The 17,672-nt window shown below is 44.8% G+C and overlaps 1 protein-coding gene across 1 annotated transcript in view; it reads left to right on the top strand.

Moving 5' to 3' along the window:
• LOC148508163 (diacylglycerol O-acyltransferase 2-like) overlaps positions 1-15,034 on the top strand; it is a 40,423-nt gene extending 25,389 nt beyond the window's left edge. The window contains exons 5-8 of the mRNA XM_088444978.1: positions 3,289-3,493; positions 5,624-5,798; positions 10,702-10,904; positions 14,630-15,034. Of these exons, the coding sequence (XP_088301104.1) occupies positions 3,289-3,493; positions 5,624-5,798; positions 10,702-10,904; positions 14,630-14,784 (738 nt within the window). The 3' untranslated portion in view covers positions 14,785-15,034. The remainder of the gene's footprint in view (positions 1-3,288; positions 3,494-5,623; positions 5,799-10,701; positions 10,905-14,629) is intronic.
• The last annotated feature ends 2,638 nt before the right edge of the window (positions 15,035-17,672 follow it).

Below are 17,672 nucleotides of genomic sequence, written 5' to 3'. Positions count from 1 at the left end.
TACTAATCCAAATGTAATCAATTTTTACACCAAATAAAAAGCATTTTGGAAACCCCAAAAGGCATACATTTTTGGGCTCCCCCCCCAAAAAAGGGCACAGGCACAAAACATAAGCACAAAATATTGAATAACAGCATTACTGCGCAATGATTATGACACACATACTGTAAAAAAGAAAACAAACACACAGGCCAAAAATGTTAAAAAAAACATGGCTAACAACAACACTCCAAAAAAACCCCAAAAATACGATTAAAAAAAACATACCATCAGAGCGTTGCAACAAACCACCCGATGGAGATGGTGCGGGAGATGGTGCTGGAGATGGGGAGTAAGTTGGAGTTGGGGGAATGGTGGGAGTGGAAATGGAAATCAAAGGGAGGGGATATTTGTGTTGTGGACTCGGGCACGGGAGTGGAGATTTGGGATGAGTGGGCAGGGGAGGGAGGAATAATAGGGGAATTTTGGAAGAGGGAGGGAGGGTTACTGGGAGAGTATGGTGGTGGGGAGGGAGGGCTGGGTTGAGCGGATGGGGAAGGTGAGGGGGAGGGCTGCAGGTTGGGACCTGCATTGCGTCCAAATCTGCGGGCCCTTCTCTGTCTCTGCTGTGTTTCTAAAATTTTAAGATATTAAATAAATCTAAGTTTAGTTTTCACGTTCGGCTACACAGTACAAGTACACTTTACACATTCAGGACAATAGGGACAACATACAGGAGGGTTTGTTTACATTTAATAAAAGAATTGGATAAGGAACAGACATTATTAAAAGTCCACTAATTATAACATTTATACAAACGCATACTTACGTCTGCGAAATCGCGCCCGCAAATTTCGCAAAAGGACTGGCGACCGGCGGCGCAAATCCGACCACTGCCTCTCTAATTGTGCTATATTGTGCCTATATCCCGCACTGCGAAGGGCTCGCCTCACCTCCGCATAGGCCGCCCGCTTTATGCGGTTGTAAATTGGAGGCTGGGCGTTCGTAATCCGCCTGTCCATAATATTAATGAGAATCATCAATTCCCGATGGGTAAAGGCCGCGGCTCTCATGATGGCAATGGCCGATTTTACAGAAAACATGAAATATACATGCGGTAAAAGAAAGATGATTGGCTAAAATATTTACTCAGTTTCCTAAAAAAAAAAAACACTATTGGCCAATCCATTAATCATGTGACCCGAAAAATAAGGTTAGATTTGATTGGATAAAACACGCAGTGTGCAATTGCAAACATATGAGTGCAAATGATCCTAACGCAAAATGCACATGCATTTTTAAAGTTAACACAATTAGCAACAGTACATTCACAGATACTAAACATTACTTTGTTTTGGAAATTTTCATAAAAAACGAGAACGGAGAAAACACCCACAAAAAAAACATTAAAGTTTATTGACACATGGAAAAAAAAATGAATAAAAAGAACAGCAATTAATTAGATAACTGACAACAAGCTAATAACAAGCTGATCGATAGTCCATGTAAACATGACATGTGACCATCAATACAACACATACGGCCGCAAACATCAGAACATAATTAGCATACTGCGACTGACAGCGTCTGACTACGACTGTCTCGTTCGTTCGATCAGATCAGTCGGTAGCTAGAGGAGGTGCAGTGCTAACGAATGGGCGTCACTTTGTTTATGATCGACCAGCCGTACGATCGGATTTTGCGGTCGTAGCCCGTACGACCGTGCGGCCGCTACGACCGACTCTGAATGAAGTCCAAAGTCTTTATAAATGGCTAAAATCAGAGAAAGTAAATGCGTTGGGGCCCCACCAAATCCATAACCAGCCCCAAGACTCTGAGCCTAGACTGGTATTAAAAAATGGGGGGAGTGAGTTTTTTACCCTATTTTCCAATATCCAGCCCTAGGCTTAACCCTTCGGAGGGGTTGACACTATAGCAGAAGGCACACAGTGTGGAGTCCACTGCCATAAGTGCAACCAGCCCCAAACTGGTCAGCCAAGGGCTGGAATACCTAGAAGGTAAGCTCCTCCCAAAATAAGAGGGGTCCCCCCCACACCAACCCTTTCCCCCCTAATTTCCAATAACACTTTAAGCTCATTAACCCAGTCTGATTATAAATTTGGAGGATGAACACCCACACATTTTATTTTCTATGTTTAACCATTTATAAACATCTTAAGCAAATGAGCTCTGCACAGATCTTAGTGATCTGTGCAGGGTTTCCACACTACACCAGATTGATGGCGGGATTGCTGTTGGATCTGCTGCGGGATAGAGGCTTGAAAGCAGATTTTAAATGACCGTCAAATCCAATCCATAGTAAATGATGGTTAATAAGACTGCAAGCAGTCAGTTTCAATCCGACAGCAGACCCGATCTTTAGTAAATCTACTTCTAAATGTCTCCTATTAGCTGTGTTGAATGAGATCCACAAAATAAAACCCCCATTCTTTTTTCAACTCTGTATTACTTTAGTCCTTTTGCATTGGTTGGATATGGGATCCCGGCGGTCTGGATGTTGCTTGTCAGAATACCGACAGCGGCATCCCGACAGTCAGAATCCCGACTCCTCTAGGTAAGTAAGCTAACACTAACCCTCACCCCTAACCCTCCCTCCCCGGTGCCTAACCCTAACCTCCCCCTCCCCGGTGCCTAACCCTAACCCTCTCCCTGTAGTGCCTAACCCTAACCTCCCACCTTAGTGCCTATCCCTAACTTTCCCCCTTAGTGCCAAACCCTAACCTCCCCCTCCCAGGTGCCAAACCCTAACCTTCCACCCTTAGTGCCTAAACCTAATCCTCCCCCTAACCCCTGATACTTACCTTCAGGATGCCGGCGGTCGGTATTCCGGCGCTGGTATTTCGTCCGTCGGCATCCCGCAAGCCGCGATGCTGACTGCATCCTCTTTTGCACTCCGCCAGTCTGTATCCCTACTGGAGATCTGGAGTTCAACAAATCCTCACAAATTAAAAACTACCTCGGATCCACATTAGAACATAAAAAAAAGGCACAATGTGGCTATATTACCAGCAGGGCACAACCTAGATTCTTACATCAGATTCCCAGAAATAATAGAGGAATATTCTGTTTATGTTGCATTGTTGCATTTGTTTACTTTAACCTCCCCAAAGCATAATAAAGTTATTGTTCTAAATTCTTAATTTTAATAATTGTACATAATATCAAAAATTGTCCAACATCCCATAAGTCTAATGGGATTTTGTGGCTGATTGTAACATATTTTGTTGTCTTTGTATCATTGACTATGTACTTTCATAATTAACGCAACATTTTGCTTCCTCCTCGCAGCTCGTGAAGACTCACAACCTACCTCCAGGGCGTAATTACATTATTGGCTCACATCCCCATGGTATCCTGTGTATTGGGGCATTTTGTAATTTTGTAACAGAATCCACAGGTTTCTCCCAAAAATTCCCTGGAATTCGGCCTCATTTGACCACACTTACAGGAAACTTTCGGTTACCCATACTGCGAGAGTACATGATGAGCGGAGGTAGGTTGATTGCAGTATATAACTGAGACATAGAGGGTATTGGATGTGGAAACATAATTAGATTAAAATGCATGCTCATCTAACACGTCAACACACATTATATCAATTTATAAAGGACTTAACATAGAAACATAGAATTTGATAGCAGATAAGAACCACTCGGCCTATCTAGTCTGTCCTTATTATAGTGCTCATTCTAATTTGCAGACAGCAATGTAGGAACCTGTGTTGATTAAAATCACCTAAGAGCAGTTGGATGGGGTGCTAATACCAAACAGAAGGAGTCTCAACCTTCACGTGTACATTATATAAACAAATATAGAGGAAAGGGGGGACTTGGTCTGCACACCCTAATTTTAAACATAATAAGATGTGCTACCATGTTGAGACTTACTATAATAGCAATGTATAGAATGTATTAGATCTAGATATTTGAAATAATGTTGTGTGGAAGCTGATTATTAAATCATTATTCTTTCTCATCTATTAAGAAACACTACAGTGAGCATTTTTAAACCTAAAATGGCTGTCAGCAGACAGCATTAGATATCTACCCAAAATGTATTTACACTTTAGCTATCCACTGACAAATTCTTCAACGTGTTCCACAGTCCCAATGTTCCACTGATTACAAAACAGCATTTCTCTGTGGGTTAGGATATGACCTGTGGAAAATAGGGCTGTGGCCAAGTTTATTCTGATTTTTGAATCAGATATGTGAGACTGTACTCACATAATGCTCTTACACAGTTACTTAACAAATCTATCATTCATAATTGAATCCTCTAAATATGAAGGTGGTTCATTAAAGGTAGCAAGACCTCTCATTACGTAAATCTTTTCAACTCGTACATATACATATAATCAATAGTATGGCCTTGGTAAAGATTATTTTCCACATAGACCCATACTTGTCTAAGCATGTCCAAGGCATCTATCCTGGCATAGGAAAAAGCAGTGTCAAGCGCCTGAAGCCAGGACATGACAGCTCGCACTCCATTCAGGTGCTTCTCCAATGGTCCAAAGAAATGGAAGTCACTAAGGTGCCAGGTCAGGACTGTAGGGAGGATGGTCCAGTACCTCCCAATGGTAGCACCGTAACCACTCATGCGTGCAGTTGTCTGAGTGTGGCCTGGCGTAATCGTGCAGCAATGCCTGTTCACAGCAACCCAGGTCGTTTTCGACGAATTGCCCTCAACAACTGACTCAATGTGTCACAATAGTGGACAGCATTCACGAGATTTCCCTTGGTGAGGAAATCAACAAGAAACATGCCTCTGTGGTCCCAAAACATGGTAGCCATTAGCTTCTTTGCTGATAGAGTTGTTTTGAATTTCTTTGAAGGTAGGCGATGCGTGTTTCCGTGTTATGGATGCTTGCTTCATCTCCGGTGTCACATAATGCACCCATGTTTCATCGCCTGTAATAATACACTGCAGGAACTGCACTCCCTCCTTACGGTACCGCGTCAAGTGCACGACAGACAATCCCATCCTATTGGTTTTGTGAACTTCTTTGAGTTGCTTTAATACCCAGTGGAACACATTTTCCTGTACCCCAGTTACTCATGAACAATGTTGTGCACAGTACCCACTGAGATGTTCAGTTCGTCAGCAATATCACTAACTCAAATGTGTCTGTCCTTTGGAATCAGACTGGACGTGCTAGGCCGGCCAGATCACTGCTCATCTTGAATGTCTATCCTGCCATTATCAAAGCCAGTGCCCAAACCCAAACCTGTTTCCATGACATGACGTTATCACCATACACCTCGACATGTTGGCGGTGAATTACAGCTGCTGTTGTGCCCTTTAGGCGCAGAAATCTGATAACACTACACACCCATGTTTCCGCCTGCCCCGCTACATTACTATTGATGTTGGGACAGTATGACTGATATGATGCGCAGTCTAATGGCCACGAGGGGAATCAGTGTTCTACCTACTCTGGCCTGACGGAACAAAATTAAAATGCAATAGACAACATTACACACGTGACAGTTCTTTTTACCTAACTTATTGTACCACCCTCGTAGCTGAATTGTAACACCTGTGCTAGTCACAGCACCATAATCCTATTTTGTTTGCAAACATTATACGCTATACTTTCTGCCTCACTGTCCTTTAACAGGACTGTGTCCGGTGAACCGAAAATCTATTGGATATGTTCTATCACAGAAAGGCAGAGGTAATGCCGTAGTTATTGTAGTAGGTGGAGCTGCTGAGTCATTGTCCTGCCAGCCTGGAGTCACAACTCTGATCCTAAGTACCAGACGAGGGTTTGTACGATTGGCACTGGAGCATGGGTCAGTATTACACTACACCAGTGATTAATAAATAGTGTTTAACCAGAGTTACATTGCGCTCTATGTACATCAGTGCTCCACAATGCTCTATATTAGGGGCACTATGTCACCTTATGTAATATTTGTTCTAAACTTGTTATATTACTTTACACACAATTTGTTCTAAACTTGATTGATATACATAAAATGATGGTCATTGGTGCATGGAGGAGGGGGGCAGCTGTGTACATGGTGCATGGTATTGCTTATTCTCATTAGTATGTGTGTGTACCATATCTCAACTCCAACTCCTCAATTGGGGATGCCCCATTGCAGACGGCTGCACAAAACAACTAGTGGGGAGAGAAATGAGTGGAAATGCAACACTCTGTCCTCACTATTTGCTTTATTGGAAAACATACATTTTGTCGACAGTAAATATGTCGGTGGGAGAATGCAGATGAAATAATGCTGATGCAGCTGTAATGTTAGCTAAAGCATTTTAATTGTAATAGTATTATAACTTTAAACAAGATCGTAAAGCATTCTCCCCCAAAAAATTCCAGCCAAGGGCCATCCCCAGGGCATCACACGAAAAAGGGAAAAAGGTGATAGTGAAGTGTAAAGGATAGATGTGTAAGGATAAATCAATAAGTGTTAATGAAATGTGAAAGAATTAAAATGACATAAATAATATACAAACAATTAGAGAAGTGATAAAAATATTCTATGTGAATTAAGTGGTGATGCCATGAGAAAGGTCCAGCCAGAACAACCCCGGGGGCCCCACTCCCAAACGCTCCCCCCAAAATAATTATTGCTACATAATGGTAGCAACCACTCTGGGTCATATAATTAATTCACATATCACCTTTTTCACTTTTTCGTGTGATGCCCTGGGGATGGCCCTTGGCTGGAATTTTTTTGGGGTGCCTTGTTTCTTGGACATGAACCCCTTAATGTTAGGGATGCCAGTATAGAGGAGCCTTGACGATTGGCCTGGCGCTTATTCATATATTTGCAAATGTATGTAACTAATACCTCTGAATCTCTATTATCATGTAGGATTTAAGTATTGTTTTTGCTGCTGTGTGCTGGGGGGCAAATCTCTTTTTTCTGTTTTTTGGTGCAGCAAAGAGACAGAGGGGTGTGTGCTGGAGAGACAAAAGATGATGTGCTTAAGAGACACAGTGGGCATGGGACTGAGAGACACTGGGAGTGAGGCTGAAAGACATGGAAAGATGATCCGATGGCTGGAGATGGAAAGTCTCACGTGGAGATGAGACAGGAGAGACATGGGGGTAGTACAGAAGATACAGAGATGGCAGAAGAGACATAGAGGGGATGATGGTGGAGAGATACAAAGGGAATGGGGCTGGAGAGACACAGAGGGGATGAGGCTGGAGAGACACAAAGAGGATGGGGCTGGAGAGATACAGGAGAGGATGAGGCTGAGAGACACGGGGGGTTAAGCTAAGATACACAGACAAGCACATGTGCATTAGAACCCCCAGGTCATAAACCCAATATCTGCTGCAGACCATTTTAGTACATATGGCGATCCATATGTATTGCGGTAAACCTCCTCCCACCCCCAGTCTCATAAAAAAATAACAATCATCTTAATTAACCAAATTAAAGAGGTTACCCCCTTATTTGTTACCTACCATAATCTATACCCCCTTGCCCCCTTTTCTGAAACTTACCTGCTGTAGATCATGTCTATCTCTCTCCTGTTGCAGTCACTGTGATCAGAAAGCAGGCAGGGTCATCAAGCAGCAGCCTGTCAGGAAGGTCCCACGAAGGCTGCTGCTGTCAGTGAGGAGGAGGCATGGTCATGCAGAGACAGGGGCTGTGCAGTCTATTGTAGATCACAACCCCTGGGAGGAAATAACTGTAGTCTGGCCTGCACTGACTCCCTGCTCTCCAGGATCACATCTGCTGGGGAAGCTGCAGCTCCAGCTCCCCTGCTGGCAGCAGTGACATGCGGCGAGGTCAATGGCTGGGAAGGCACACATGGAGATGGGTCTGAGTGCTGGGAGCCTGTCTCACCCTCTTCTCATTGTAACTCTCCCCTCACTAAACTAATCTTCAGTGTACATTGATTCTCCTACCTGCATCACTGTGTCTTCTCTTGCTGCTGCTGACTGAGATCCGATCTCTAAACACTGCAGTGGACTTCCTGGTCACATCATGACACATCCAAGGTGTCCATTAGTGCTCAAGGTACACCCCTCCATACTCAGAGGCATGCCGCTATTAGCTCTTTTTCTGTGCAGCTTACTGCTCATGGTTTGGCCCCGCCCCAGCTCTACAAGCAATGTCTGACTATACAGAAGTGAGGCTGAGCTGTTACTGCCTCATCTCTTGTCTCTCTGCAGTCCCAACTCCACAAAGCTGGTTAGTGTTAACTCTAAAAGTGATTACAGTAAACAAAAAAGATGTTTACATTATAAATATCTTCTTTGTATTATTGTAATAATTATTTTATCAAATCTCAGGAGTATGAGAGTGGAGGCTCTGCCTCCCCAGCCTACCCTGACTGCATGTCCCTGGCTGGCAGTCTCCTCCATCTTTCACCAGTTGATCAATCCCCCCAGCTGTGCTCCTGGCTGGAGGATATTTTAAGTTAATCAGAAGCTATTAGAAGGTGCTTTTGATAACCCCCACCCCTGCTTATTGTTGCACTATCCTTCAAACACCAACAAGGAATATGCCTCCCAAAAGGTGTATCTAAGATTGTGTAATTGTGTAACTGTGCTAATTTTGTGAAGTGAACATGTCATCGCATCTGCTTATGCTTTCCTGCCACTCTCCACTCCTTTTCTGCATCTCTAGCGGGGCTGTAACTAAGGTTGTGTGAGCAGTAGCATCAATCAGGGCCCTGGGGGCGACATCATCACTGCCCCTGTCTATATGTGGCTTGTAGGGTTCCTGGAATGGCACCCTGCAGCCAGTAGCACTTCTGCAGAGCTGCCTAGAGCATAGAGAAGTATTCTACTTCCTAGTGCTGGTGGCCCCACGCCTATGTGTGATGTCATGTCACGGGTTCGGGACCAGCAGATGTCAACATAGAGCTCCGGTCCAGCCCTGCACGCTAGACAGAAGTCAACATTTTGTATATACGTGCACTATTTTGGTGTGCAGCTGAAGTATGGAATGCAAGTCTCGTGTAAAAAATGTATGCATGTCCACCTTTAAATGAGCCCCAGAGTTGGCAGGGGCATAATGATGCAAATAACCTACTTGACAGCTTTGATCTGCTCACTTGATGACATAAATGGTGACACTAGGTTGAAAAGGAGGAAAGTATGTTTTTAGACAGTAATAAAATCTAATGGGTGTCCTCTCCAGCAACATAACTATAGCAATAAGCAACTCATACACCATCTACATCAGGGGTGGGGAACCTTTTTTCTGCCAGGGGCCATTTGGATATTTAAAACATCAGTCGGAGGCTAAACCGGCCGATGTGCCGGCGACTCGACTGTGGTGACAGCGTAAGGGACACGCATACACACAGGATGAAGGGTGCCCCCCTAAATGCCCAACAGTCTGTTACAAGATGTGCTAATGGGTGACTGCAGGCAGCTCTGGTATGTCACACAAACCGTACAGTAATAGTGTGTACTGACTCATTGAAGCAGCCTACTTCCTACTATCGCACGCACACACGCAGAGATTACTCAACCCCGTCACTTTCTCTCCTGAGGACCCATTTATCAAAGGGAATTTGAGGTAAATTCCCCGAAAACACCTGTTTTCAGGGGTTTACCTCAAATACTAAGTATCTCCTGGATGTATGAAGGAGGGACCGCAGCAGGTATCGGAGATACCTGCTGCGATCCCTCCATTGCCGCTGGCAGCCGCCTCCCCCATAGGTTTCTATGGGGGATGCGATGCTGCCAAATGTATCAATATCGGGAATGCAAAGCATTCCCGATATTGGCAACAGCAGCTAACGCCATCTGAAGATAGCGTTAGCTACTGTAACCTATGGGGACTTACCGCATGTCAGCCGGCGGAGGGATCTCCGAGATCCCTCCACCGGAAGTGGGTGCCGCTAATGTGCAGTCCGTGGGACTGCGCATGCGCAGCAGCCTGCGGCCACATCGCCTTTCGGAGCCCGTCACCCTGCATGTGCCGGATCATACATTCGGCCGCTATGATCGCATTTTGCAATGCGATCATGGGCGGTACTGCATGCCCTGATCGCATTGCAAAATGCGATCATTAATAAATGGGCCCATTGGTCTGGCTGTGGTCCATGCTGCTCTGCCTGCCGCTGCTCATGGTGCCGGTGTGCCCTGATTGGAGACAGCTTTGGCCGGTGCCTCCCCGATCCAGCCAGCCAGACTGTGGCAACAGCCGAGGCTGGCCTGGGAACCTGCAACCTCAAAGGCTGTGGGTGACTGCCTTTCCGGTGCGAGAGTATGGCAATAAATCCACACGAGACTATCACCATGGCTCCCCTCCAGCGGCCCTGCCCGAACCACCCCGCAGGTTCCTATGCCTGCCACTGAGTGGGACACCCACTGCGCTTTCTCTGCTACCGCTGAAGGGGACGCCCGCTGCGCTGCCTCTGCTGCCGCTGAAGGGGATGCCCGCTGCCGCTGAGTGGGAGAGAGCCACAGCCGGCCGGGCCTGATGAAATGATCTTGCGGGCCGGAGGTTCCCCATCCCTGATCTACATGGTCCAACAAAGAGTAAAACTAAGCGTTTCCTTTGTCTGTTAGATTACACTGTATCAAATTTGGCAGCTAATGAGAAACAAAATGTGGTTAAATACCTGAGTTATTCTGGAAAAGTGTCATTAGTGTGCTGGTACAGAATTTGTAGGTATATTTCACTTTAATACTTTTTGTCTAAATATCTTCAATGGTAGTTCTGTATTTATGACTGTTATCTTGATATCTCTGTGCAGAGCAGACCTCGTCCCCTCTTTCTCATTTGGTGAAACTGACCTGTACCAACAAGTACATTTCACAGAGGGAAGTTTGCTTCAAGCAGCTCAGTACAGGTTCCAGAAACTTTTTGGATTTGCTCCATGTTTTTTCTATGGTCGTGGTCTAACATCATCTGAATCAAAGGGCTTCATCCCTTACTCCCGGCCAATCACGACTGTGGGTAAGTATTAACATCTTCATGTCACTGCACACCAAGTAATCCTTCACATTTCTATAATGCCAGCAGAACTGAAAGGGGGAAAATCAGCCAATGAAACCTAGAAAGAGGGGTTCTCCACTGCAAAGGTAGCCAGGCTGTGCAATTCTCCACCACAGAAGGTTGTTATTGCAGGTTCATATCAGATTTAACAAGTTTAATGTATTTATTTATTACTAATTATTTATATAGCGCATATATATTCCTCAGTGCATTACAGAGAATATTTTGGCTATTCATATCAGTACCTGCCCCAGAGGAGCTTACAATCTATGGGCCTAATTCATTAAGGATCGCAACTGCAACAGCGTACGCAGTTGGCCGATTATTGCATACTGCGCATGCATATTCATCGCAGTGCATGTGCCCGACGGCTACACTGCGATCGCACTGCGATCACACAGGGCAGAGTCGCCATCGCAGAGTAAGGGACACGTAGTCAGCGTTTCGGGGTGGTGACGGAGGAGTGGCCGGAGAAACGCAGGCGTGCCTGTCTGTTTGAACGCTGTTGCATGGGCGTGCATAAATTAGCCACTCCGATGGAATACGCAACTTGTGTACTCACTGCGTGCGACGAGGTCCTGGTCTGGTGACACCCGGTGCGCACTGTGACTTTCCCTGTGTGCCGGAGGCACAGGCAAAAAAGTGACCATGGCCTAAAATAAAGGGGCATGGCTTTGCAGGGGATCCCGATGACTGCACTGTCAGCTCCTCTTCTCTGACAGGAGAATGTCACACTGCAGCACACGGCACCTGTCACTGCAGAGGAGCAGGCATTTTAGTGTCACCCCCTCCGAGGGTGACACCCGGACGCGGCCCGCACCCCCTCATGACGCCGCTGATTACCAGTATGTTTTTGGATTGTGGGAGGAAACCAGAGTACCCAGAGGAAACCCATGCAGGCACTGGTATGAACTTCATATAATAGAAAGTTACTTTGACCTCTACATGTATTAAACTTGATAGAGTCCTAAAAGAGTTTAATATATGGAAACTTGTTCTGTTCATGAAGAAGAGCACTGTGCATATTATGTATGAAGCAGAACCATATCATTAAAATTACTGTTGTATTCAATTCAACTGAACACATCAAAACCTGGTCCCTCCTCTGGCTCCGGTGGCTGTTCTGAGACGTGTTCTTCCAGCAGAACACAATAAAGTTTGCTTTTTTTTTTTCAGGAGCACCAGCACTGGGGGCATGGCTATAGGGGGGATTTCTATGGGGGGGCATTACTACTGGGGGCATGGCTATAGGGTGGCATTACTACTAGGGGCACGACTATAGGGGGGCATTACAACAGTGGACACTACTAATGGGGGCATTAATATAGGGGGCATTACTACTGGAAGCACTACTATAGGGGGCATTACTACAGTGGACACTATTAATGGGGGCATTACTAATGGGGGCATTAATATAGGGGGCATTACTACTGGAGGCACTACTATAGGGGTCATTACTACAGTGGACACTATTAATGGGGGCATTACTAATGGGGCATTAATATAGGGGGCATTACTACTGGAGGCACTACTATAGGGGTCATTACTACAGTGGACACTACTAATGGGGGCATTACTACTGGAGGCACTACTATAGGGGGCATTACTAAAGGGGGCATTACTAATGGAGGCACTACTACTCGGGGCACTACTAATGGGGCATTACTATAGTGGGCATTACTACTGGAGGCACTACTATAGGGGTCATTACTACAGTGGACACTACTAATGGGGGCATTACTACTGGAGGCACTACTATAGGGGGCATTACTAATGGAGGCACTACGAATGTGGGCATTACAACTGTGGGCACTATTATAGAGGCATTACTACTGTGGGCACTACTATTGTGGGCATTACCAATGGGGGCACTACTACTGGGGGCATTAACACTGTGGGTATTACCAATGGGGACATTACCACTGCGGGCACTACTAATGAGGGCACTGCATGGGGGGGCACCATTTGGGGGGCCATTGTGTAAGGGGCACCACTGCTATGGGCATTATATAAGGGGCACTACTACTGTGGGCATTGTATTAGGGGCACTACTACTGTGGACCTTGTGTATAAGGGGCACTAATTTGGGGATTGTGTAAAAGGGGCACCACTGTGTATCATAACATGAATAAGGGACTACTGTGTGGCGTAACTTGAATTTGGGCATTACTGTGTAAGGCGCATTACTGCACATGGCATTTATTCGCCATGAGGGGAGAGATTGGGGGAAGCCCAGCACCTTTGTAAGTCCTGGGCACACCCCACAGTGTGATTGAACGCCATCTAAAAAAAGTTTTTTTTGTTTTTTTTTTTGGGGGGGGGGTGGGCGCAACTGGGAACATTTGCCCTGAGCTCCGCAATGTCTAGAACCGGCCCTGGCTGGCAGCCCAAAGCAGTGACAGCACCACACAGTGTCGCAAAAAAGTAAAAATAAAAATTGGAAAAGCAGGGAAAAACATTGAGGGAGAAATCTTGCGATGGTGATGAAACATTGGATCCTAAACATTGCAGGGTTGAACATTGAACATCGAAACCATCTGACCTATGTTTCTAATGAAACATTAAATGATTTCCATCCCTACGCCGCACTGAATGCTCGCCGTCGAGGGACGAGCAACTCGCTCTAAGCAAAGTGCTTAACGCAGCCGGGCCAAACTGCACAATGTGCAGTTTAATCCCGGGATTGAAATCCCAGCGTTTTTGGCCTAAAATCCCGGGATCCCCCCGATCCCGGAATTGGCATCCACAGTAGTGGGGGAGTGTGTCAGTGTGTGGGGGCCCTGTATATGGGGGCCCCCGGGACAACCGCCCCGTCCGCCCTGACTATAATCCATCCCTGATTACAGTGTACAAGGAGGAATGATGGATGTAGCATGTCCTATTGCCATGCATCCATGAGCTATCCAATGTGTGATCTGAATGGCCATTAGTACTGCCAGTGCATTCTTCATGAACAGAGCTGTAACTAGACACCTATACATTTTAGCACCCTGGGCAGAAAAAAAAACCCACTGCCCCTACCCTCATACCACTGAAGGAGATGCTTCCAAACTTCTCTGGGAGCCTCTGTAATGGATGGACTGCCTCCAACCCAGTGTCACTCTCTCCAACCTGTTCTTACTGCTTTGACTACCTAGTGCTGCTGCTTGGCCAAATCACCAAAATTAAGGCCCTGTTGGAAAAGAGAAATGTTTTATTTTCCTCCTGGAAAACAGAGTAATGAGGTCTCCCATCTCCTGACCAGTATAACATGAAATCACTAGCACAGACTGTTATTCCTCCCACCCCCCAACCAGATCTATTGTACATTCAGGCACCCTGCAAGCTAAATATAGGTGCCATGGGGCAGAGACCGTGTCGCCCCTAGGCCCTGCACTGGGGAAATAACATTGCCCACCACTAGTTAGAGCCCTGATAAGATGCAATATTATAATATAAACAAAAATAATAATTCTCCAAGGAAAGCTCATTTAACTACAAAGTGTACACTACCCTATTTATTAACCTAATTTACCAGTATACTAATTCCATGAAATGGTCATAAAATATGCTGATCTATTGATATAATAATGGTATTCCTGTAGTTTGCTCACACATCGAATGAGAGATGAAAAAGTCAGGGTACAGGTTATTATTACTCTGTCACAAGAATCCTACTCATGTTGTCTTCTTTTTTTCCCTAATAGTTGGGGAGCCTGTCACTGTCCCCCAGATACAGGATCCAAGCCCAGAGATTGTGGATAGATATCACAACATGTACAAGTGTTCTCTGCTCAGACTGTTCCATGAGCATAAAACTAAGTATGGGCTAGGAGAGAACGCCGAGCTACGCATCTTATGATGAACAATGTGGAGTCCTTGTGCAGTACATAACCGTAGAGGGGCTTCGTGTACAGGATGATAGAGACGTTCTCACAGTCAACAGCTGTTTTGTACTTTTTATCCAGTTTCCTGGGATTCGGAATGCATGAAAACTGGATGAAAAGCACAGTAACGTAAAGTGTAGGAGTCACAATTCCCTCCTTGTGTTGTCAGTATACTGTGCTGCCCTATTTCCAGTGTTGTGTGCTGCTGTTACATGTTTTATTCGTTCCCATTCAGTCAACTATTTTAATAGCAATTCATAAAAAGAAAGCAAAAATAAATAAATAAATAAAATGCACTTTTTTTGGACACATTTTTATGCTCTGATGAGAATAATTAATTTAATTGTGAAGTCTGTTCCTAAGGCCATGGAATAAAGTAAAGTGTATACATTGTATACCCAGAGTATGTACTGGCAATTATATGTCCAAGGCCTGATAAGGGTGACATATGTCTATTGTGAGAAGTGGTGAAGCTGTGACCAGTGCTGTTTGGTTGTGGCAGTGCTTTCACTCACAGCCCCAATGTCTCCCTAAATACATCAAAGTAGAAAAATTGCATCATTTTGTGAAAACGCAGAAATACAATTTTAATATCTATAATTTATGGCCGATCGTGTGGCCAGCTGGGAGGCTGGTCATCATCAAGTGGTCGTGATGACAGGCCTATTTTTATGTGGAGGTCTGGAGCTGTAGTTCTATCTGCCCCGTTGTTAATCCGGCCCTACCTATGTCCACAGAATAAAATCACATATGACAATTGCACAGTATACAGTGTGACTTACTTGGCCTTAGTATATAGTATAACATGCTATGACATGTTACAGTAGTAACATTGGACTTATGCCCCTCAAAACTCTCCACTTTCCATCAGACCTTTCCACATGACAAAAAAATGCACTTGACTGTAGGTTCAGTTATATGACGTTGAACAAGGTCTTTTCTCCATTCATCCACACTACTTCTGATTGGCAGCCAACAGCCATGGGGAGCGGAGTCAATGTCACAGTAGGGAATGGAGCAGCGGAAAGGTCAGAGATGGTTAAAGGGGTTAGAGGAACACATGGGGTGAGGTGGTCACTGGAACACATGGGGAGAGGTGGAAGGAGTAGCTGGAGACATTTCAGTGGATGAGGGAGTGCAAAAAAGGCAGAGCATCCCTGACAGGAGGGTCTCCTCAGCTGAAGTATGGATAGGGCAGTGCTGAGTGCCTGATTGCCTGGGCTGTAAAGGTGCTGGGTGCTGGAAATAACTTGGGGAGCAAAAGCAAAGCCAAGGAGATGTCTGTAATCATATGCAGCATACTGTACACCTCTTTCAACTCAAGTTCAGACTTTACAATTATTAGTTAGCCGAAATTGACATTAAGGGCCGTATTCAATTAGCAACGAGTAACAGCCTATAAACGCAAACATGGTCAGGGAAAGAGACTTATCTGATTTCACGGGAACATTAATTCTCCATGTTATGGTTACATCAGAGCTATTCACCTCGCATTGTAAGAGTTGTTGTAACACTCCCCTGCTATAGTGTGACACTCACCAACGATGTCCGGTGGATTGGGTAGGTTGAGAGAATCAGGTACACTGCAACAGGGGTGCTTCCTTGGCAGAGAGGTGAAAACAACCCAACCCCAGACCCAATAGTCACACAGGCTTATAGAAAATCTCAGTTTATTTAACAGGCGGCAGTTCCAACTTTAGATGATGGAAAAGTTAGTCAAATTTAAACAGTAAAATGCATAACATCAATGGTACTATAGCATTTCCATAAGTAGTTAAGATAATATACATATAACATAAGACCATATAATTGCAAATCCTTAAAAAGGCGTTTGAACTAAGGCCCTGATTCAGAGATGTACGCTAATGCGATCGCAACTGCGTTTCCGTAAGCAACGCAGTTGCAAAAATATGCTAATATTAGCAAACATCACCCGAGCATAAAGACGCCCACTACTGCCTTCTCACCTGTGTACAACTACTCATACCTACATAAACATCGGTAACATCGAAGTTCATCAGCAGCCATATTACCCTTGCGGAAGGTCTGGGAGCTCTTCTGCCATGCAGAGCTGTGTATGCAATTGTAGTGGCTGATTTATGCACGCCCACGTAACGGCATTCAAATGGCCATGCACGCCTGCGTTTCGCTAACCACCCCCTGTCAATACCCCCAAATGGTCACTTCCTGTCAATCAATCTGCAATGAGCCTCCGTGGTCTGCGTGAATGCACGGCGAACACACTGCTGTCTCCGCGCACGTGTACTGCGATGCATGCACGATGGTAGACAATCGCTCGATCTGCATGCGATTTGCAGTTGCGTTCATCTCTGAATCGGGCCCTAATAACACAGTTAAGAATATAAATATATATTAATTTCACTCTGCCCTAGATATTGTAGGTTTCACATGTCCTGACTTAAACAAAGTTGCTTCGATTTCGGTGGCGCTCATAAATTGGTCCTGTGAATCTGCCGCAGGACCTATAACAGATGATGCTCCTCTTTTGAGCTCACTTGTGAATACTAGTCCTAAAAGGAGGACACTGGTGCATTGCAAATTTACAAATATACTGTATATGCCATATATATATATATATATATATATATATATACATACTGTGTGTATATATATATATATACTGTATATATCTACTATATAAAAGCGAAAATTTGTTCTTCTGTCTTTCTACACGAATCCACAGTTTACAAGCCACGATCGTGAAATTTTACGTACGAGCGTATTAAAACACGGCAGAGGCAACTAAAAAAATGTGAAATAAAAATTAATTACTGTTAATTTTTAATTAATGAAAAAAACACAATTTTTGCATAGCATTTGCCCTATACAGGTCAGGTACGGC

The sequence above is a fragment of the Taudactylus pleione genome, unplaced genomic scaffold, assembly GCF_031769625.1.
Source record: "Taudactylus pleione unplaced genomic scaffold, aTauple2 ptg000375l, whole genome shotgun sequence".
Classification (NCBI taxonomy): domain Eukaryota; kingdom Metazoa; phylum Chordata; class Amphibia; order Anura; family Myobatrachidae; genus Taudactylus; species Taudactylus pleione.
This window is presented reverse-complemented; position numbering and strand designations above follow the sequence as displayed.